The sequence below is a fragment of the Dipodomys spectabilis genome, unplaced genomic scaffold (genome assembly GCF_019054845.1).
Source record: "Dipodomys spectabilis isolate Male_0828 unplaced genomic scaffold, ASM1905484v1 ptg000125l, whole genome shotgun sequence".
NCBI lineage: Eukaryota > Metazoa > Chordata > Mammalia > Rodentia > Heteromyidae > Dipodomys > Dipodomys spectabilis.
The window spans coordinates 3788362-3813556 of NW_024870802.1; the positions used below are offsets into that span (position 1 = coordinate 3788362).

Here is a 25195-nt window from a genome sequence, read left to right on the forward strand (position 1 = left end):
TATCAAACACTTATGGAAGAATAACTATACAAAGTCACTTGGAAAGAGGAGAAAAAAAATCTGTTCCCAACTCTTTTTTCTGTGGTGATGCAAATGAAAGAGACAGATTGGACTGAAGAGCAGCTTAAACATGGCTGTAAAAATTAACTTAATAACCAGGCCATTGGTAGGTCACACCTGTAATCCTACCCACTCTGGAGGCTGAGATCTGAGGATCGCGGTTCAAGGCCAGCTCCAAAGCCAGCTCAGGCAGGAAAGTCTGTGAGACTCTTATCTCTAATAAGCCACTCAGAAAGCCGGAAGTGGCCCAGTAGCTGAAGTGGTAGAGTGCTAGCCTTGAGCTGAAGAGCTGAGGGGCAGCATTTAGGCCCAGTGTTCAAGCCCCATGACTGACAAAAAACAAAACAAAACTTAATATTAGTGAACCAAATAGAGATGGCTGCAAAAATTAACAGAGTATCAGTGACCCAAATATAGTTACACATAAAAATGGTAATATATTATGACAAAAAAAGATTTAACATAGGGATACAAGGCAGGTTTAACATCTTAGAAAACTCAATTTATGCAAAATATCATACCTATATAATAAAGGACAAAATCATGACCATCACTAATGACAGAAATAATGTTTGATAGACACCCATTATATAAATACTATCAAATACTGTTTAGATAACACCCATTTATAATATACAGACTCAAAACAAAGAATAAAAAGGAAATTCCTCAACCTGATTAAGAGCATTTATAAAACTATAGCTAGCATCATTCTAAATAGTAAAAATATGAATGCTTTTCCTCTAGAAGAGGGACAAGGCAAAGAAACTTCTTTTCACTATTGCTATTCAATGTTGTACCAATGCAAAATGGCAAATATTTAGAAAATTAAAATGAGTATCTTTATTCATAGATAAGAATCATCTTATTTAGAAATTCCAAAGAATCACCAAAGAAAGAAACTAATTATTAAATAAGCTCAAAAAAGGACACAAGATCAATGTACAAAAATCAACTGTATTTTTGTGTCAATAATCGACAACCAAAAGAGAAATTTAATTTACAATAGCATCAAAAACAATAAAATATTTAGAAATATATTTCCGGAAATATAAGGCCTATGTATTGAAAACTAGTAAGCACCATTTAAATAAATTAAAGAAGATATAAATTTCAGTAGTTAAGATAGTGAATGCTTGAATAAACAAATCAGTGTTTCTATTTAATCAATTTCTTATCAAAATTCAGATTATTTAATAGAAATTAGCAAAATGACCCTGAAATTTATATGAAAATGACAAGAGTTTAAAATTGGGAAAGATTTTTTGAAAAAGAACAAAGTTGAACGTTGGGATATGAAAAAAAGAACAAAGCGGGAAGACTTTACAATATATGATTTTAAGACAGTAGAGACAAAAGAAAAATCAGTATAAACTAGCATAAGAATACTTAGATAGATAGCTGATACAGAGCTGAAAGTTCAGAAGTGAAGTCTCATATTACTCTCTTGTTATCGCAAAAGTGCTAAGGGAGTTCAAGAGGGGAAAGGACAGTCTTCTGGCATGGACAAGATCTCTGAAGATCCACTGACCAGATAGGAATGCACTGATGGTCAATAGAGGTCTTCACTGCTATTTGGAAGCAGCTACTTTGGCATTAAAGAACTTGCCAGAATTACAAATGACATTCAAGTTGGGGGCTCTGAAGGACATGTCAATGGAGGTTTATCTAACCTTCCCGGAATATAATGATTCTCTACTTAAGATTCTGAAAGCAACGAGTTCAGGGAAAAATACATCAAAAGCATACAGATCTATGCTATAGAACCTACATAGGACCTAATGGGAGAAACTGCAGGCACAAGAAATAATTCTTTCAGAACATTATCTACATATGACAGAAACATATGCTCATGCTGCTATATGAGAGAATCCAGGTAAGAAGAAGCCCAAGACAGAAGTTACAAAGATGTGATATCATCTGAAATTTCCCTTGCCTAGAAGATTTAGGAGCATCCTCAAAGTTCAACCAGTTTTAAAAAAAAAGCTTACGCATGTAGCTGCCATTATATTTTTATTGGACAATGGTGATCCTTAGTCTTAAATCACATTTCAGAATTTAAAGTAATCTTAAGCATCCAAATCTCTTCATTTTACAGATAAAGTCAATTCACTTTGCAGTGAAGGAACCTGAGACTCAGAGAAAGTGACTCATCAAGAATCATTCTTCAAAATCCCTGTCTAGGGTTATTTCCATAACACTTCTTCAATTATCATTAAAACAAAAAGGCTTTATCATCTTTCAAACAAAACATTTAATTTAGTCAACCAGTACATTTGATGAGTTATGTACATTCTATGGAGTGTGTTTTTTCCACTCTAGAGTGTTCTGAGTAAGTCTCAGGCCTACAACTTTTCCTGAGTTTGGTATAATATATCTAATGTACTTCTCTCAGTGTCATAAAATAAACCAAGAAAAATGCCATCATAAGATCAAATCTCACATTCTACTTTATATTAGGAAAGGTTATATGTCAAAGGGCACATGTAAAAACACCACAAAAATAAATTTAACGAAAGAAATGGGAAGGGGAAGGTGGGAAGGGGTTGAAACACAATGAAAATAGTACTTTGTATTCCTATTTTAAGTGCCTTTCTCAATGCTATATGCATAGCAGCTAGAGGCAAGCTGGAAAGCAGCCAGGTCCTGGCTGCCAGCAAAAATTTTGTCACCTCCTTTGAACATCTGAAGTATGTTTACCCAATAGATTTCATTAAATTACACTTCCATTAGGAAGCATACAATGTTGATACTCATCTCAAAGATCAAAGGGATCGCTAAGAGGCATGTCATCCTGCTCCCCAGCTGATTGCTATTTCTGGGCCAATCAAGGAAAGGAGCCAGAACAATACTTAGTTTAAAAAAAAATTGTAGCATCTCCCCAAGGACTATAGACTAAGAATCTGCAGCCCCATTATCAAAATGAGCATATCATTAATGACAATATACATACAGTGAGTTATTTTAATACAACTCTTACACAACAAACAAGCTGGATTTGGGTCATGAATTTGTGAAACAGAATTTCCAAAGGCTGAAAAACTCTTCAATAAAAATACAAAGTTTAGAGGTAAGAATGAGACAGATTTATTAATTTCATTATGACTTTACATAAACCAACAGGTGAACTAGGTTTGAGATGGCTAATTTAATTACTGATGAGCTGTAAGACTTCCTTTTCTCATTTTATTAACTTCTTTTAAGGGGAATTTAAAAGAAACACTATTAATATATTTATTTTTATGGCAAAAATGATTCCATATAAATGATTCCAATAATTTATGATGAAAACGTTTAACTTCCAAAAGCAAAGGACACTGATGGCAAAAGAAGTAAGATTTGCCTATTAAAAATTATGAAATAAAAAGTCATTTCAACCAAGGATGAAATATTTTACATATGTTGAATGAAAAGAGTTCTTAAAATATTTTTAAAGGCACAGGAAAGGGCTACAAATCCCAAATCCTTTATTTGATATAATAAAGGTAGTTCAACATAAGCTCAATTTTCTAAATCTGATGTCAGACAGGGGGAACCCTTTTCTAGTAGTTTTTATTGTGAGGAATTTGCTGAAAATGAGATGAAAAAGGCCAAGGTCAGGCAGGCATTCATTCTCCCAGCCCTGGTGGGAAGGGTAAATCACCCACCTCCAGCCTCGACCAACTCGATTTCAGCTGCTTTCTTTCAACATGCAGTCAACCTCTCGGTTACTCATATTTGACACATCATATGAACTCTAATTATCTATCTTTTGCAATTAATCATCTGACAATTACATTTCCTGCACTTATAAGCATCCAGCTGGGAACTGAGTTTTAATCTGAGAGAAAAAAAGAGGATTCAGGTTTCTAACAAATTACTTCTAATTAATGAGAACCTTTTTTAGTCATCCCAATGTAAAGATGCCTACAGCTAATCAAAGAATTTATTGTTTGCATTCTTAATGATACTTTAAAATTTCATTTAAATTTCCCCACAGAGCAGTTCTGGAAATGCATTTCACTAACATTACTTAAATAAACATTCTGTTTGGCAGTACATAAGAATGGGCAGGGGAGGGAGGTAGATTTCTAAGGGAAAGGAATTTAAATGAGGGACCATGCAAAAATAAATAAAGCAGAGATTCAAAGAGTACATCTTCAAAGTGGAAGATAGAAGAGTCCAGGAAATTCATAGAGGTAAGTTATTAAAAACTTTAGCACTGTTTTCCAAAAGTGTCGTCCCATGACAGGTGCTACAGCATCAGTCTGGAACTCTTTAGAAATACAAAGCCCAAGACCCTTCCTAAGCCCCTCGTGACCCTTTTGAATCAGAAACTCTATAGAGTGGGATCAGCAGTCTGTGTATTAGCAAGTCATTCTAGGGATTCTAGTGCAGTTCAACTTTAAGGGTTACTACTGGTCTAGCCTAACTGCTTTATTGAATAAATGTGGAAAACTGAGAGTTGATACAGATGTTGAAGTTCCATAAGCAAAATAAAAGTGACTCCGAATATTTACTATAATTTTTTTTCTTTTATCTAAAAAGTATTAGATGTGATACAATACTATAATCTACCCTTGGACTACTGAGCCCTGGGTTCCCCCAATTCTTCTTTCCTTTCAGTGACTACTTACAAGTTCTTATGACTTAGAATTCACAAACCTTCCTAGAGTATTGGTTATAAAGGTTTCAAAAACATATACCACAAATACTGAACCAGTGAGGAAGCCAGCGTCCTACATGACTAAAAAACGATCAGAGTAACACAGCATTTGCAAGGTAGAGGCAAGAGAATTTCAAATTTGAGTCCAGCTTGGGCTAAACAGTGAGTTCTAAACCAGACTGAGCTATATAGCTACATAGTAAGACTGTCTCAAATAAAGAAACACACACACACACACACATACACACACACACACACACACACACACACACACACACACACAAATAAGAGACCATGTAAAAAGTACAACTTATAGACAACAAAGCAGTATACTGAAAAGAATTATTAACTTCCAATTCTTGTTCAGCCTCTGCTGAGCAAGCTCAATGAGCTGATTGCAGTCCTATAATGGATGGAAGTTCAAGATGATGCAGGACAATAAAGTCCTATATTTTAACCATTATGGGAGTTTTTTAGTCAAATTTAGGAAAGCAAGGATTGTGATTCATATTTCATGTAATAGACTACTTGACTCTATGATCACAAAGAATAAGAAATTGGACAATTTCAATTTTGTAGAATATCGTATTTGCTATCCCTATTTATTCATTCTCAAATACTTACATAGAATTTATATGCTCTTACCCATTATGATAGGCCACAGTTCCTGTTCTAAGATCACATGTAATGTAGCTGGAGTAAAAAGAATAGTACATGAAAACAAAGCAAAATATAGGATAGCTCAGTGGTAGAGTGCTTGCCTTGCATGCACAAGGTCCTGGGTTCTATTCCTCAGCACCACATAAGCAAAAAAAGCCAGAAGTGATGCTATGGCTCAAGTAGTAGAGCGCTAGCCTTGAACTGAAGAGCTGAGGGTCAGCTCCCAGGCCCAGAGTTCAGGCCCGACGACCGACCAAAACAAAAACAAAAACAAAAAATCTATAGGGGACCATAAAGTTTAAGACACAATAGTACAGATACTGTCTAAAAGAATCTCTAATAGATACACCAAAAACATGCTAGCTGGGAATAGGTGGCTCACACCTATATCCTAGCCCAAAGACCAATACACCAACACACAAACACAAAACCCAAAATCCAAACCCACAATAGATGTGAATTACAAGGATGTATGTTTTTGGAATTATGTCAGTATTCCTTTAGTTTATTAAGTGTAAGACATAAAATGTCACCCAATTAATCCAATTATCCTTTAAATAGTTCACCGAACATATCTTTGTATAAGTTAATTCTTTTGTCTTCCTAAACAATTTCTATCAACAGGAAATGTAAGGACTATACCTACTAGTGATTACCAAAATATTTATAAAATTAATGTTTTTTGTTGTTGTGCCTGTCCTAGGGTTTGAACTCAGGGCCTAGACATTGTTCCTGAGCTTTTGTGCTGAAGGACAGTGTTCTACCACTTGTGCTACAGCTTCACTTCTGGCTTTTGGGGAGCTAATTATAGATAAACAGTCTTGTGGATTGTCCTGCCTGAACTAGCTTTGAAGCACAATCCTCAGATCTCAGCCTCCTGAGTAGCTAGCAGATTATAGACATGAATCAACAATGCTAAGTAAAAAGTTAAATTTTGAGATGGCAACCAATTTTTAAGTTAAACTACCTGGACAAAGGCATCTTCTTCCTTTCAGATAAATATCTTAGAAAAAGTAATGGAGATATAGAAAAGATGGCATCAAACAAAAGGACTAGTTGGAATAACTCTATACTTATTCACATACAGAAGGTCACAGTTTACAACAAGAAGCAAAGAACTCCACAGCACAGCATGCATGACAGCAACCAGATGAGAATAAATGAATCAAATGTACATAAGAATGTCAATTAATTTTATTAGGGGAAGCATATCAGGACCATCAAAGCTTGTAAGACGATGTAGGCTGGATGTTATGGAGAAGCAGGAGTGAGATGAATGACAGAACATGAAATCTGGATCTCATTCAAGTGGTGCAATAAACCTTTTTACTGCTCTAAGACGCAACATTGTAGAACCCAATTCTTAGCTTTTCTTAATTCGCTAATTCTAGTTTAGTGCTTTTCAACTCAGCTGTAAAACAATTATTTTATATATATATATATATATATATATATATATATATATATACCCCAATTTTTTCATTCTAAAATCATTTTGTCTTTTAAAACATGACTTTATCTTATACAGAAAGATTACTGTTTAACAGACACATATATAATGCACTGAAGGTAGATGAAATGTGGCAAAAATCAAGAGTATACTGTAAACAAAAGAATGTAGATGTCAAAACTCAGAAATGATTGTGGCCTATCACTGGCCACAAAGAAAAGACAAAAATCCATGGACAAATGCAGAACTTGTGGTGTCAGGGTCCTATCTCTGACCAATGTTACTACAGAGAACACTGTGGGCTATTTGAATTTTGGGAACATGGTATATTCTTTAGCTATGTGACATTATTTCTAGTGGTTACTGCTCATGATGATCATCAAATCTCACTATTTTCTATTCAATGTCCAATACCGAGATTCCCAAGCCTAGTTTTGTACTTGAGAAGACTAGTCTTAACTGAGTCAGAGCAGGTAAGCCAGAAAATATCAAGGATACACCACATACAGATACTGCAAGGATTCCAGACACACCTTCTCTAAAGCAGTTTCATGATGTACCATTTCACAATACCCAATGTGAACTAGGTAGACTATGTCTTAATATCCTTAGTTTACAAATGAAGAAGGAATGCAACCCAAATGTAGGTGATCTATAAAATTTCTCAAATGTGGTTGATGGTCAAGGCAGGACTTAAATCCTTGCCTTCTAACTGGAAGCAAGGGCTTCCCACTAATATCTCATATAAGGTTGGATTGGCCAAAGTGTTTTTAATTTTGTTTTAACTGCTACATTCTCAAGTGTTCTGTCTAACTATCTGTGTCAAAGTGTTACTAGAACTGCTTCAGCATCAGGATGTCAGGGGCAGGGGATTCACACCATTTTTCTCAGGATCACTCACTAACCCAAAATATCTTGCCCACAAAAGCAGAAGGCTGCTACCAAAAAAAAGATCTAAGAGATAGAAAATGAAATATACACAATTAGAAGAATTTATCTACACAGTTGCAATCGTTTAAGTAGGAGCTCCACAGGAAAGAAGCGCTCAAGTACACATCTTACTGTAATGGCTGCTTTTAGTGATACCAAAACAATAATGATAACAGGCTAAGAAAAAAATAAAACTTCAGGATAAAGTTAAAAGACACATATGACTTAAAACTAACATCTCTTCCTACACACAAAGGTCAAATTGTGAGGTTTAATATTTGCATCTGTTAACTTTGTCAAGGCTTTCTATCAGCATGTGTACAAACGATATCTAAAGATGTCATCTGCATACTTATACCAAAGAAGCTTATGAGCAGGACCTGTCAGTAAATTTTAACAACCTTCCAAAACATCAGCTTTCATCAGATATGAACAGAACATGTTTAATTTATTAGCTTGGTCTTAATATAAAAAGTTGACAACCGTATGTCACTATAACTATTGATAAGGTAAATAAGGACTACAGGAAATGTCAAAAAGTTATTGAAATGTTTGCTGAAACATTACGTCAAGTTGTATTTTATCAGCTCTTCTCTGGCAATGAAAATGTCATATTTTCTTACTCGTGGCTATTTCAGAAAAGACAGACTCAGTGGTGCATTTCAGAAACTTCATTCTTAAAGCATCTTAATTCCTGGGTCTGGGCATTTAAAAGGAATAAGTACAAATAAAGCATACATTGTAACACATGCATTATTATTTTGTTTCCCTAAAGTTAAACAGAAATTGTGCTCAAAGAACAAGTCATACCAGATGTAACTTTCTGACTAAAACACTTATACATGGTGTGCATACTTAATATTTCCCATGGATGTTTCTTTTTTTTTAAAGGACTGTTTTAAAATAAAAAATTCTGAGTCTTAAAATTAACTCACTGAACACCCGCTACGTACAGCATTTGTCAAATACTTAGATAAAGTTGAAGAAGACCTACTCTCCTCTCTTGAAGATCTTTTAATTGGTTGGAGTGATAAGACACAATTTAAGTGAAAATCATTTCAACTTTGGCACAGAAACAGGGTAAACATCAGTACAGGTTACAAATACAAAGACCAAGGTGAACAGAAAGTAAAGAAAATCTATCATGACAAGGAAGATAATTACAGATGACTTTGCAAAGGATGTGGATAATGGTCTAGGGATTGTAAAAATGGAGACATATCAATATGAGATTAGTAGATCAAGTTAAGCCAAAGGTTCCAAATCATACTGATTTGTCTTAAACTGCATACAGAATAATCAAAAAGCAACACAAAAACTTTCACCAGACTTGACATGCCAAATATTTTCATTTCCAACATTACTGAACAGCAGAGCTCACCGATTTTAGCAGAGATAACTTCCACATTCTAGAGTTGAAGAAGCGGAGACCCAATGACTCGACCAAGGACACTCAGCTAGTAAATATCAGAGTTCTTGACCCTTAACCCAGAATACTTTCTATATATGGCACCTCTCTTGGTTCATGGCTTAGTTGAAATAAACATAGGTTGGTTAGAGAACCAAGTTACAAATTGGACCCTACAGACTCTTTGAAGACTCTTTAAAGATAAATGCTATAGGGCAAGGAAGGTAGCCTAGTTGTAGAGTGTTTGCCTAGCATGCATGAAGCCCTGGGTTCGATTCCTCAGTACCAAATAAATAGAAAAAGCCACAAGTGGCACTGTGGCACAAGTGGTAGAGTGCTAGCCTTGAGCAAAAGAAGCTCAGGGACAGTGCCCAGGCCCTGAGTTCAAGTCTCAGGACTGGCAAAAACAAGCAAACAAAGATAAATGTTATAAATAGTATAATTTAGTAACTTTAATGGCAGCTAGATTTGATTTGATGTCTTAGGTCTAAATTATAAGTGCTTGGGAAAGTATCTTAGCTTTTCATTACCTCGTCTGTCTGAATTACAAAACAGTGTGAGAATAAATGACTGCAACCTCATGTCTAGCCTGTTAAGTAAGATTCCCTCTCCACTCATTCTTCCACCTCACCCTTCTTCTGTCGGTGATCTTCCAGACTGGCTTGCCCCAAAGGCCATTTGGAATATTTTTAGAGTGTCAGGACTAGAGTGGGAAAGTCGATGAACATTTAGTGGGGGAGGCCTAGGTACTCATAAACACTCCCAGGCACATGACATCCCCCTACAACAAAGAATTTCTCCACCCCAAATTTCTGAGATAAAGCGAGAAAAATGTCCATCATCATTAGTGTTCAGTTAGGAAAAATATCATGTCATTTCTTCCCTAAAGGGTAAGCATTCTGATCTTACCAAAGTATCAATATCAAAATAGACATGCATCTGATACCCCAATTTACAATTGAGTTGGTAATTCCTCTCTGTTAGTACAAGTATCCACAGTTGTCTCATTTGCATATACAACTAACATCTGCATGTGAGATCGACAAAATAGATCTTTGGCAGATTGTTCTTCTTTTCGGTTCTTTTTATTAGAGGCCTAGTAGAAGTCTTTAGGAAATTTAAATTCGATGACAGCACCTACTTGTACTTTGAGATATTTCTTAGCACTGTCTAGATTCTTTGCAGCCATAATGAGCCTGGAGCTTACAGGAACAGAGGCTGCAGGACCAGCCCCACCTCCAAGGGGGGAAGGGAGAGGGGGGCTCCTCTGATGGCCTTCTCGCCTCTGGAACTTGCCTGGTGCTCTTTCCCTCCCTTTCTCTAGGCTTTTGTTTTCCCCTGGTCCCATTCTTTCCACTCTTCTTTTCCCCACTGTTGGTGCCACTTGTCACAGCCAGTGACAGTTACTGAGCCCTAGTTGTGACAGAACTGAAAAGGCAAATGCCTTGATTTGGTGGCAAAGTTTCAATGACGCTTTTGGAGAGACAGGAGGAAAAGTAGGGCGTGCAGGCTTTAATTTTCACATGGAAGGTGCTACTCCTGAGGAAAAAAGGTTTACAGAGATGGTGTTACATACAAGAGACTCAAATTTTAAAGACACTATCAAGAAATAAAGAAGCCACAAAAACACAGCTGGTCATATGCTGTTATAAAACTAGTATTTTTTAGAATAAAGTTAGTATTCTTAATTTTGCTGGGTTGAAGCATACTCCCTTTCAGAGTGAAAAATAAATTCTTAATGCAAAGTGGTTACTATAAACAAATTTGGTCTTGGAAATTTCTCTCACAAAAAGCTGCAATATGGTATATTTTAAACATCAATGTGAACCAAAGTGCCATCTATGGCCATTTTCTACTTGAATTTGAAAGAACAATTTTACTATTTTGGCAGTCTGTGAACAGTAAGTAGATAGAAGGCCCTCTTAAGACACAATATTGAAAAAAATGTTACTAGGAGTCTACATTTTCTGACACAGAGAAAGAATCTACCTGAAGGTAATATGAATAACTTAAAAGAAGTAAAAGTGTATGTTAAAGTCATTCTGAAATCACTTATTATTTTGAGGAGCATCTCTCTAACTGTAAAGTCTAAGCAAAATAATATGCCCATATGACAAAATTCTTTAACATACATACAAGGTTAAAAAAACTATTTGGAAATAGTTCAAAAGATTTTTCATAATTTAAAATTCCAAATATTACTTGATATGATAATTGTAAGGTTTAAATTGCTATCATAAGCTATGAGTAATATTAAGTTAGAAATTTTTTCAACCTGGCCAAGGAAGAAACTTCAGTTTTCTTTCTGAACAAGAGACCAGCAATCCTCTAGTAATTTACTATCAAGTTGTAAGTTATTTTCCCCACACCAATGCACAGCTATCATCATTTGGAACGAAGAAGATTTTCTCTCTTTCTTGCTGTTCCAAATTCACTCGGCTTACTGCCAAGAGAAAACACAGACACAAGGGAGGCGAAAAGCAATTCTGTTAAGATCAATGAAGATGTTGCTATAACAGAACCCTATTTATCCATCACATCCGTACTTCTTTTTCTCTGATTAGAGATTACTGGCAATTTCTTGACAATTTTTGTACAAAATTAAGTTACAATCAGTCTTGCAAGACTTCACAGGAGGAAAGAATAAAAGTGTATGTGTATGTATGTGTGTGTATAAATACAGTTTTTCCTATTAAATCCAGACACAGCATATATGTGTATGTATACACACACATATACACACAGGCTTCTATTTTCTCTCTTACAAGAAAACTTACGTCTGTTTCCAAAGCAATCAATTAAACAAAAAAGTTCACATGAAGATGTTTCATTGGCATTGACTTAAAGTAGGAGGTCAAAGACACGGTCAGTGTGCAATTGAAAACAGAGAACTTTGTTTTGTTTTATTCTAAGTGAATATTTAAAATACTTGCTTTGATATTAAGGGAGAAAGATTTTATATGCATGGTTCTCTCTAACACCTAATGATACCAAAAGAAATTTATTTTCAAAGTAGTTTGATACAATTGAGGGAAACTGTCATGGATTTTGTCAATCTCATTTTTAAAATTTAAACTACTATTCAGGATTTTAAAGTAAAACATAAAATAAAAGGAAATGGTATTTGGGCTCATCTGGAATAGCAAGCTTCACTGTTTCTGTTTAAAATACTTGATTCAATAAAGGCCAGCAAAAATCACCTGAGGAGCTTTATAAAAGAAACAAACAAGCAGAAAAAAAAAAACAAACTCTTATGATGCTCAAGTCACACTCATACCAATTAAATCACAGTCAGACAGTGGAGACCCAGGCATCAGGATTTTAAAAAGATACTCAATATACAGCAAAGTTTGGTAACCATGGCTATGATCTTATATTTTATACCTAGAACAATGGCAAACACTCAACCTCTCCCTTTCTTGTTCACCTTTGCTGACCCAGTCCCCACCCTTCACTTTCCCACCTGCCTTTGTGCTGTGCACTCAGCCCTTCTGAACGAACTCTGCTTCTTCAAATTTCTTCCAAGTCTCAGTTTGAATATCCCCTCCTACAGGAACCTTCCTCCTCCACACCTGGACTTCCTAAACACACACACACACACACACACACACACACACACGTGTGGATACCCCTTCCTGTTTTCACATAATATCCTACTGAGACCACCACAGTTCCATTTACTACATGACTACGTTACTAAAGCTGTGAGCTCCCTACGAAAGTATAGCAATTCATCCTTTGATAACCTCTCATACCACTGGGTGCGTAACAGTCACTACATACATGGAAGTTGTTTATAGTAACCTATACTAAAATAACAATAACAAATGGTTGGAAACCACCAAATGCTAACGTTAATGTTGGCCCAGAGGTACAACACCTGCCTTGTAAATATGAGAAGCTGAGTTAAAAAATAAAACAAAAAAACCTCAACCAAACAAAAAAAAAAAAAACCTAACCGATCACTACCAACAAAACCATGAAGGAAGTAGTTAGAAACACTATCAGTCTAAAAGTTTTCTTCTTCAGCTTCCTCATTTGTTCTTTCATTTGAAGAAAACGAGAGTGAGCTTGGCAAGTCATTTTTGTTCCTACCAGGTTATTTCTATTTGCATATCACATTGCCTTACATGCCCAAGTCTATTTTAGATATGTTCTCAGACATGACAAAATTTAAACCTGCTAAATTACAGGGCTTATTTGCCATTGTAGGCATGACACGGGCAAGTCTGCTGATATTAATGACAACATTTGGAAGATGAGCACGTCGCTGGGTGCCGGTGGCTCACACCTGTAATCCTAGCTACTCAGGAGGCTAAGATCTGAGGATCATGGTTCAAAGCAGCCTGGGCAGAAAAATCCGTGTGACTCTTATCTACAATAAACCACTAGAAAACCAGAAGTGGGGCTGTGGCTCAAGTGGTAGAGTGCTCGCCTTGAGCTGAAGAGCACAGGGACAGCGCCCAAGCCCAGAGTTCAAGCCCCTTGACTAACACATACACACACACACAAAAGATGAGCAAGTCTTCCTCCTTGTCTCTCGCTATGGTATATTTTAGGCCACTTTGTGGCCTAATCAAGACTGTAACTTGTATAAGTTTTAGCGAAATGTTAGTTATCAGAAACAGGAAGTAACAGAAGGAAAGCAAAAGCAATTCAATGTATATGCTATACTCTGGATAAAAATTCAGTGCAAAGGTAACTAATAGTAGCATAGTACATATATAACATAAATAATATATAATACAATGCCTCTACTCTACCTTTAATTCGGACTCTAATACCACAAGGTCAAGGAGAACGCCTGCTTGCTGTTACCATAGATTAATTTCTAAGATGTCTTTTACAAAACAAAATGTGCTAACATACAAAAACAATCCAACTCAGAAGGTCATAATCTGAGAACATCATGAAAGATTCCACATTTCAATCCTTCGTGTAGGCTTCTGCAGTTTTCCTGTCAAAGCACCAAAGAAGTCAGTTTATATTTTTAGGATATTTTAGAAACCTTCTGACCTTCAAACACTTCAACCTCTAAATTCTTTAATCATAGGAAGCTTACTGTAATTGTTTATAGGGAAGTTCTGATTAAGTATCAGTGCAGTTCCCAACACATTTCCACATTTGTTACCGCCTTGTACCCTCCTTGTTCCCCAATAGGTAGACAGAGTTGATCCTAATACTCAATTTACAGATCAGAAACTCAGCACAGAATGAATGTGCAACATAGTAAGGGCCCAGGCCTCTAGGTGCAGGGATTTCTCACTATTTCACACATGATCTCTTGGAAATGTGGCTCATGATCAAATTCAGCTCACACACAATGTAAGAAAAGAAGGCATTAACCATTTCTAGCTAGTATATAGCAATATAGACATGATATTTTTTAAAGTGTAAAGAAAATTTTCAAATGGATGCCTTGATTCAGATTGTATGTGGGATGAATTCACACAGAAGCTCTATAGAACTCTAAGCATGAAGATGGAAAATTTCTCATTTCTGTATTTCACTCTAAATATCATATATCTACTCTAAGTTCTGTTCAAACTTATTTGACTTTATCAATATAAGGAAAGAAACAAAAATATTAGCTAAGCAGTATTCAAAGATGCATAATCCCTCATAAAGGTCAAAAGACTATTGGATTAAACATTTAGAAGAAAATAAGAGAGGACATACTTGTTTTAAGTGCAGAATACAAAGAAACTCATTTCATTTCTATAATTAGACATTTCACACCAGAGCCAGTGCCATGCAAAGTGATGTTTCCAAGGATGTTATCTGACTCCCTCCATTTAAGGAATACATTTACAGGTCAATTCTTCATAACTACTAAAAGAAATCTCCATTTGACAACAGGCTTCCAAGCCAAGGAGAGCAATGACTTCTTAGGAACAGTATTCAGCAGAACAAATAAAGAACGAGAAACATTTGGATTTATTTCAGAGTCTTCTGTGTCAGAGCTTATAGTAACTTTTGTGTATTTTTGGAAAATAAGGATCCTGAAGAACTAACAAGATGACTTGAAGATGGAGTCACACTTCTTTGGATTTCCCAGTGAGACCACATTTAAGATTTCAGAGATTTTGAGCAATGGCTCTTACTACATGATCTGGTGAACCACTCAAAAGAAAAAATACAAACAATCTGACTCTACAACTGCTATTTGTTTTTGTTCCTACATATGTGTTCTTTCAGTTTTGTTAACTAAAGGATATAAAATTAAACAAAACAACCTAAGGAAAAAAGCAAGACTACATATTATGTATTCCTCGAGATGCTTACAAGGACCTGAAACCAGCAGCAAAGTCTCTGATGAAACCTATTCTAGCCCAACTTCAACTTCTTATACAAGATAGTTTAAAATAGTCAACATGGCAAAACTCTCCAGCTACAATTACATAGTTTAAAAAATTTTACCCGAGACATCAGATCTGACTCAGCCTTCATCACAACTAGCTGAATGTTCCCAAAAGCCATGGGCTAAGTGTAAAGTGCCGAATCCATTTTAAGTTTTGCTCTGAATCTCACACACATAGAACTACATAAAAGACAATAAGAATGCATAAAGCAACTGAAGACTCATGAAAAAGGAAATGAGAAGTCAAAGCCACAATGCATCAAGTTACTTACTTACTTTGATTTAACAAAGCATAAAATTGATGTACTTTATTCAAATACTGCTGTAGTTTTAGGGCCTGAGTTTAAAGTGTCTAGTGTACTCCAATAGTAGTACACAATTAGGAATTCCGAGACTCCTAAAACATAAGAGGACAATGAATGAGCATACTGGTCCTGGATGAAGTTCCACCTTGAGGCTTTGAGTTTCCTTCCCCATATCATGACTCCAAGGTTACTCTCTCTCTCTCCTCTTATCTTTGAGATTCACCAAGTGACTTGCAAGTATTTTCCTAAAAAGCACCTCAATGAAAAAAAAAATCACTCAGCTACTTTCCTTTCGAAGGAACAGTATACCATACAGGAAAAGGGGGAAACAAGCAAAAGAACATGGTGCTTTTCCTGGGGAAACTAAACAGGGGCTCCAGTCTCTGGGCATGAATTTGAAGATTATCACACAACTTCTGACCATGGGACAGTTTATAAGCAACTAGTAAAAAGTTTACTATTTATGAGCAAACAATTTAACATTAAAACAGAGCTAGCTTTTTGACGATGGCAATTAGCTTCTTCGTGTTCCAAACACCAAATAACATTTTTCCCATTAATTTTTAAACCAATGTGGCTTTAACTTAAAATAAACTGTACATCAAAAGAATTGGAAAATAAACAGCCAGGAACACAATTTGACGAATTGGATTTATTTAGTTTATTTATCTAAACAGGGACCATTGGATCTCTTTAATAGGCTGACAGTTGCACTGGGCTGGTTAATAAAACATTCAACACAGTGTCTTCAGCCAATATAGAAATGCAAATCCCACCAGAAATATTTTATTCATGAGGCGGTAATTTCAGTTACTACCGTAGTTTCTTTCTCTAAAAAAAAAAAAAATGGCACTCTGCAAACAAACAGTGCCATCTAGTGACTAACTATAAAGCCAAATTGGTCCCAGGTTTACAATTAAATCTTCCAAAATCGTTCTGGTTTTTATCTTTATTTCCTACATAAGATCAAAACAGCTAGGCAAAATAAAAAACAACAAAAATGGTAGGAATTTGTTAAATGTTGATTTAATATAGATTATAGCAGAGGAAACTACATTAAGCCCAATAAGCCACAAATAGAATACCATTAGGTCATAGAAAAACTGGCTGTTTTCATCATGAAACTACACCGTTAACTTTAATTCCAATAATGGAAAAACTACTATCACACAGACAGGAAAATGTTACAATTGAACTGTCAGATATGATCCTGAATCTACTAAAAAAAAAAGTTTACACAAACATGAAGACATAGGTGCATCTGCACACATAGGTTTCTGTCAGTAGGCACTTCCACTTTGAGTGATATTTTTTACATGCTACAAAACTATGGCATAGCTGAAGGCAATGATCTTCAGGCAAAAGCAGTCATCATAACAAAAATAAACAGCCACACTGGGAGAGAGTAGCAAAGCTTCCAGAGTGAAGAAATCTAGAAAGGCTAACCTCAACTTCAGAACCGAAGACCCACAACACAACAGTTAACACATAACACTGTCTCAGTCAAGCACACATAGTGAAGAGAAGGGTGAAGAATGGGAACCACTTCCAGCCTCCTGGATGAGGAGGCCAGCAGGACACACAAGGAAGATGAGCCCCAGAAGGCAGGTCACTACAGCGTAAGAGACACGCTTGGTCTCCTTCCTTCCAAGTTGGTCCAGGGAATGTTTGCCTTTGACATTAATGGGGGGCTCTGTAAATAGGTTTACCAAGGTCAAAGCCTAAAATAAGAATCTCACAAAGAAAGCCAACCATACGGTGATTTTCTAACAACTTTACCTAATGGAGTCTTAGTAAACCATCTTCCTTACAAAATGAGGAAAATAATGTGTGTATAACATGTACATATTATATAAATGCAGTAATACTTTCTCCCTTAGAAGTCAGTTGTATTCAAAGAACTTTAAAAAAAAGTCTTCAGTTTCTGACTACAAAAATGTTTGAATGCAAAAACAAATTCAGAGGTAGGCCAGATAGAGGGTCATGCCCCATCTTCTACAGAAGACTATCTTACAAAAAAAAAAAAAAAATCTCAGTTATATTTAATTCTAGGATCTGTAAAGTCCCCACAGTCACAGACAATTATTTGAGGATTAGATGAGTGATACATGAAATGTATTTAGCCCTGGTCCACCCATGCTTTTTATTTCTTAAAGCACATTCAACTATAGAGGAGACATGGAGAAAGAACAAAATTAAGCTGATGAGCCACACTAAAAATGCAGTTCCAGGCAAACTGTATTAAGAACTATAAAACTGTTGATACTCTTTGACTTCATAATCTGCCTTCTGAGAAGTGATGCTGATTTAATAATCCTGTTCAAATATGTTCCTTGCCTCCAAATTATGGCAGGGATAAATGGAAATATATTAAGATTCAACAAAAGTTAACACTACCAAATGAAGTCTTATTTAAATGATCAAGAATTTATAGAAATGAATACCAACGTTGAAACTTATACTTAAAAGAGAAAATGTGTATCAAGTAACATAATTATTACATCAAATAAAACAATTAATTATGCAAGGGAAATGGGAAGGATAGATCCAAAGGTGAAATATGGTTCTTTTGGAGTAAAAAGGACTTCTTTCTTCTTTCTACTTTTCTAATAAACAGATATTTTTACACAGAATAAGACAATGTTTTCTTTTTAATTTTTCTTTTTACGACATATTAACTGAATGTATCTAGTAAAGGGGGTTGCTTTGCCTGAGGTGGTCCTCTCTAGCCAGGCTCATATTTCTTTTTAGATGACAGATATGCTTCTGTGACGAGGACTGGCTCATGTTATAATCAGCATATATCACCACCAAGAATAGCCAAACCTCTAAACATACTTTTGTGATTTCCACAGAGACAGAAGTATTCCAAGAAGTCTACGGCATAAGAAAGATCAAGTATAAACAGAAGCACCAAGCTCTTGGCCTTTAACAAAAATCAAAATTCAAATTCATCGTTCTCATTCACACTCCTTTAGGCTCAGACTTCTAAAAAGAAAAAAAGATAGGAGATGTGTACTGGCTTCCCTTAGATACTCAAGTTGTCCATTCACCTGTGAAAAGAGAGAGTGCAGGTAGTAACAGTCAAAGCTTCAAGCTGTTCTACAACATCCTTTGAACTCTGACCTAAGGGACCAACTCCGGTAGTCCGCAGGTAGTAGGGTTTCTAGGGCCATTCAGCCTCACTGCTGAGACTGTCAATAGAAATGCCATTCTCTGATGTAGACAGCTCTGCACTAGGAACTGGTCTAACAATCACATCACATAGACTGCCAAACAGGAAAAGGACAGCATTCGGGCACTACTGACTTGGGATAGAAGTGAACTTGTGACTGGGGCTGAAAAGCTCCACTTCTAACATTTGTCACCATCTAATCCTTTACTCTTCTGTGGGTGGTAAATGTGTGTGTCTTAAAGGAAGTTCAGATTTGTTACAAGAAAAGAAAGATAGAAAAGAAAGAAATATGCAAATACACAAATCAACCACAAGATGGTGCTAGAATCACAGTACAAAATCAGAGATGTAAAAAGGATTTAATACCCCAAGTCAACACTCTTAACTTCCTAACCTTTGGTACTTCATTTGGGTGTAACACTTACTTTTCCCATTTTTCTGTTTACTGAGAGGTGATCAAACATTTTACATGAATTTGGGATTATTTTGTCAGTATAATGCCAGGGTTAATTATTAATTAATTTATTTGGATTTTTTTGGTTTGGTGTTTGTTAAGAAACACATAAAATCTTAAACTTGAATAAATTCTCAATTCCACATTTCTCCCTTCTGTCTGTCTTACTTTCCTACAACATTCTGACAGGACCAAACCTTAGTGAACTTCATACCAATTCTGAAAAAATAAACAAAAACTAAATGACTAGCTTAAGGATATGTATTCTTATCAACACTTGGCTGAATTCTTATTTGCTAAGAAAGATTTTTCCTATATAAAAAGATGTTATTCAGTAACTCTTCATACGAACCTGAAGTGGGGCGAGGGACTCAAAAGACTGGAAAGAACACTAGAATGAGTGCTGAGGTAATCTGATTCTAGTTCTACTTCTAATAACCACATGGCTTTATGGGAAGTCATGTGGTCTCCCTGTCCTCCACCTCCTCATCTGAAATATAGGGTAAACAGATGAATCCTTCCAGACTTAATCCAAGACGACTTGAAGATAAAACTGAACAATACTGAGCAAGTGAAGAGATTCAACAGGAGCCACAATAGTTCCCAGAAGAAATTAAACACAAATGTGACCATTAGATTCCCTTAGCCTCCAAAAATATAAAAAAAAAAAAAACTACAGTCTAAGTTTTAAAAACCTCTTGCATGAGTCCCCAGTCAGTTACAAATTTTGTGTTCGATGATAAATCATTATAAACACAACTATTATTTTTTTCATGGACAAAATTATCCATGAAGGAACAGAACTGTCAGTCCTAAACTAACCCTCCAGCTCTAAACAGTAGACAAAAAAAAATGGGCACAATGTATACAGCAATTGTTTAAAACTTAAGACAATGGGTATTATAGGATTTCGGTCTCTTGGAGAAGAGAAACATGAAACAAACTCACACAGCCATCACACCAGCCTGGAGGCCCTTTGGGGATTGCAGCACATAGAAGAGAGCCCATACAGAGGGCAGCACCACTAAATGTACAAGGCAGCAACTGGAGTTTGGTACTGATGGCATAGGTACGATTCAGCAATGAAGTGGTAAGACTGGAACCAAAGAGGAACTCCAAATTTCCGTAATGGGGTCTCCCTTAAGTCTGGATGAAAACGAATATGCAGAAGGAAAGATCCTGTGAGTGGGGAAGCTGGGGTTCTGGAGACTGCCCAGTGTCTCGGACAGAATGAAAACCAAACAGAAAGAAGAGTAACCACTGAGCACTCAAACCATTCAACTGGAGCCTCAAAACACCACATCTTAGAAGTAAGGTTACTCAAGACATATCTTAACAACACTCTAGAGAAGACCCAGAAAAGATCACTGCATGTTATCTAACAGCTCAACATTCTCTGAAGCCTGCAGAAAATGTTGGTGATGGCGCAGGGACAAAGAAACCATTAGTCACTACTGAGAATTGTAAGTTAATGCAGCCACTATGGAGATCAGTACAGGGATTTTTCCAAAAATGGGGGCTAAGACATGGCCCAGATGGTATAGTGCCTACCTAGCAAGCTCAAAGCTATGAGTTCCAACCACAGCACTGCCAACAATAATGGACAATACAATTAAAACTACCATGTGATTCAGCGATAGCACTTTAGGCATACACCTCATAAATCAATGTCAGTTTATAATAGAGATAATCTGTATGTTCATGTTTATTTTGCCATTATTCACAATAGACAAACTGTGGAATTGACCTAGGTACCTGTAAACAGATGAGAAGATAAAGAAAACATAGTGTATATTGTGTTACATATACAATGTGTAATCATACGCTGAATATATATATATGTATATATATATATTTATGGTCAGTATATATATATATATATAAATATATATACTCAGTATATATAGACTCAGTATCATATATACTATATTATATACTCAGTATATATATACTCAGTATATATACACTCAGCCATAAAAAATAAAATGAGGTTGTCTAAAGAGAAATGGATGGAACTAGAGAGGCCCACAAAGACAAAATACTTCACATTTTCTTTCTTTGGAAAATGTTGGGGCTGGGAGAGGACGCAAAAGTGAAGAGGGCACTACTAGAGATGTGGAAAGAAGGGGAAGGGGATGAGACAGTAATAGAGTGAGTATGATCACTACATGCATGCATAAAAATGTCATAAGTAAACCCCTCATTTTGGACAACTAATGTGCATTAATAAAAATCTCTACTTAATCTGATAGAACAGGTTCTATCATGTGTGAACGGGGAGAGGAATTCACATCTGTTCTGTCCACTCTTCATACCAAGAAATGAAACGACCCAGGTTAAAGTCCCTTATAGACTACTGATCACTGTGCATGTGAAGTGGCCGTGCTGCAGAAACACAAATGCCACCTTTCTCATCCATTTACAGAAACCAGCAATTCAACCTTATTGAAGATCAATTCAATCTAATTGAAGGTCAATTCGACCTTATTGAAGGTCAGTTTGGTATAGTGGCCACTTAGCCATTAAGACAAGGAACAGAGGCTGGGAAGGTGGCTCAGTGGTAGAGTGCTTGCCTTGCATGCATGAGGCCCTGGGTTCGATTCCTCAGCACCACATAAGAAAAAAGAAAAAAGCCGGGAGTGGCTGTGGCTCAAGTGGTAGAGTGCTAGCCTTGAGCTGCAGAGCTGAGGGACATCGCCCAGGCCCAGAGTTCAGGCCCCACGACCGGACCAAAAAAAAATAAAGGCAAGGAACAGAGGGGAAAAAAGAAAGAAACTAAGAAAGACTTAGGAATGGGATGGATGCTAAGAGACTTGGGGAGGGGTTTTATGGGTAGAGGAAAGGCAGATGGACATGATCAATGCAGGATGCATGCATGTATGGAAATATTACAGTAATCCTTTGAACTCTGTACAACTAATACATGCTAGTAAGTATATCAGTAATAAAAATTTGCCTCTAAAGAAAATGAAATTGTAATGATAGTGAAAGATGTTTCTTCACATAGTAGAAGAAAGATGAGGTAGCAAATACATAAATATTTAAAGATAGCCCATAGAATAAATTTTAATAGTTATTGTCCCATTTTTCTTCATAATAGAAACATAGCTAAAAAAGGATATAATTTCCAAATACCTAAAACAAAGGACTCTAGCCAGTATCAAATTATATGGGAAACAAATTAGATGACTGAACATTAGATGAAGTTTTATAATAAGCAAAGGAGTAACAACTTCTGGGAGGAAAAGGTAGAAACATTAAAACTAAACTCAATGCTCTGGGCTGAGTTGTATCACTCTCAAGTTTACATGACGAAGTACTAATCTTCAGTACTGAGAAAGTGACTGTATTTGGAGACAAAGTCAAGAGATTATTAGTGTGTGTCCTTGCAAGAACAGAAAACAAAGACACAAACATGTGCAGAAGACTGCATGAGTAAAAGGGAGAAGCCACCTGTAAACCAGAGAAGCTACAGAGATGTTGACTTTGCCAACACCTTAACCTCAGATGTCCTACCTCCAGAACGGTCAGAAAACAAATTTCTGTTGCTTAAGCTACCCAAGGACTATAGGATGTTGCAATGGTAGCACACTATTGTAATTGCTCAGCAGAACTCTTCATCTTGCAAGATTCAAAGTCTGTATACATTAAACAACACTTTTCTCCCTCTTAAATCACCAGTCTATTTTTCGTCTCTGTGAGTATGACTACCCCTAAAGATCTCATGCTAAGTTAAATTAGATAATAAGTTTTTTTCTTTTGAGACTTTCACCTAGCTCAAGATTCATCCCGTGGACTGGGAAGGTGGCTCAGTGGTAGAGTGCTTGCCTTGCATGCATGAGGCCCTGGGTTCGATTCCCCAGCACCACATATGCAAAAAGAAAAAAGCCGGAAGTGGCGCTGTAGCTCAAGTGGTAGAGCGCTAGCCTTGAGCTGAAGAGCTGAAGGACAGTGCCCAGGCCCAGAGTTCAGGCACCACAACTGGACCCAAAAAAAAAAAAAGATTCATCCCGTATCACTATTTCCTGGACATATTTCACTGGACATTTTGTTTACCATCCATCCCTGATACGTAGGTTGCTTTCATCTTTTTACCATTGTAAAAATGTTGCTAGGAGAAAAGCTCTTCAAGCACTGGCTATCCATTTTTTGGATATTTAACTAAATGTAGAATTTTTGCTGATCTGTCTCTAATTCCTGAGCATTTTAACATTATAACTTTAAATTTACATTCTTAGATATGCTACAAACAGAGAAGAGTTCAAAAAAAAACCTGATATATATAAGAAGAGAAAGCTAATCAATATTTTTTGTTGTTGTTGGGGATTGAACTCAGGGCCTGGGCACTGTCCCTGAGCTTTTTCACTCAAGGCTAGTGCTCTACCACTTCGATCCACACAGCCACTTCCAGTTTTCCGGTGATTAACTGAAGATAAAAGTCGCATGGACTTTACTGAACCAAGATGGTTTTGAACAGCAATCCTCAGATCTCAGTCTCCTGAATGGCTAGGATTACAGGCGTGAGCCACTGGTACCCGGTGGGCAATCAACATTACAGGGTTGTTTATACAAATCACTATTGAAAGTAATTCTTTACAACTTGGGGGATGGGCATAAGACATCCCTTTAAAATGTATACAGGGAGGGGGCTGGGAAGGTGGCTCAGTGGTAGAGAGCTTGCCTTGCATGCCTGAGGCCCTGGGTTTGATTCCCCAGCACCACATAAGCAAAAAGAAAAAAGCCGGAAGTGGCACTGTAGCTCAAGTGGTAGAGCGCTAGCCTTGAGCTGAAGAGCTGAGGGACAGTGCCCAGGCCCAGAGTTCAGGTCCCATGACCGGACCCAAAAATAAATAAATAAAATAAAATAAAATGTATACAGGGAGTTCATCATAGTGGAGGGGAAAATATATGGAGAACCATACATCCAAAAACAGAGATATGCTTGCTCTCAGGAGGTTTAGAACCCCTTAAGCCCATTTTAAAGGATACCACTCTGGAAAGCCAGCAACTAGATACCAATAAATGCTATGCAGACTCAAGAGGCCACAGGCTGTGGATCTAGCTATGAATCATGAATCCAACATACTTTAAATTCCCTATTTCTAGAAACCATGTGATCTATGATTCATAATGAAAGCTGTAGCTTGGTCTTTGCAGGGCCTCCTGAATTAGGGCACAAGGTGAAAACAATAAAAAATACAAATGAAAATGCAGTTTAGAAATCAGTAAGTATAACAAGGATGGAATTTTACTCACAAAATCTGCTTCCAGTTTTCCCATTTCTTGCTTATAGCTTCTCATTCTGTTACTGTACATTCCTCGACTTTGGGGTGGTATTTCTCGGACTTCCAAATCCATCTGTTCAAGCTAGAAGTGGGAGAGAAAGCATGACATAAATCACATGCTTTTTCTTTATTTGACCAAATGTTTGAAGCTGAAAGGATTTGATTCCAAATCTTCATTTCACAGTTGAGGAACAGGTCCCACAAATGCTAACCGTCCATGATCAAATAACATTGTAACTACTTTGTCCTCAACCTTTTAGTTCAACAAGCAGTTGCTGAGCACTTGCTAAGTAACACACAAAGTGCACAGCTGCTTACTTGTCAAGAATTCTTCAATGGAACTGGAGGCATAGCTAAAGTGGTAAAGCATTACCCTTGAGTAAAAAGGCTAAGAGAGAGTGTAAAGCTCTGAGTTTAAGTTCCCCACTCCCCTAACCACACACAAATCCAAGGCTAGGGTTC

General features: G+C 36.5%; 1 protein-coding gene across 2 annotated transcripts in view; it reads right to left on the reverse strand.

Annotated features, from left to right (window-relative positions):
* The window catches only part of Vti1a (vesicle transport through interaction with t-SNAREs 1A), a 316596-nt gene that overhangs the window by 278745 nt on the left and 12656 nt on the right, over positions 1–25195 (reverse strand). For both annotated transcript variants that reach the window (XM_042689513.1, XM_042689514.1), the window contains exon 3: positions 24705–24815. In XM_042689513.1, the coding sequence (XP_042545447.1) occupies positions 24705–24815 (111 nt within the window). The remainder of the gene's footprint in view (positions 1–24704; positions 24816–25195) is intronic.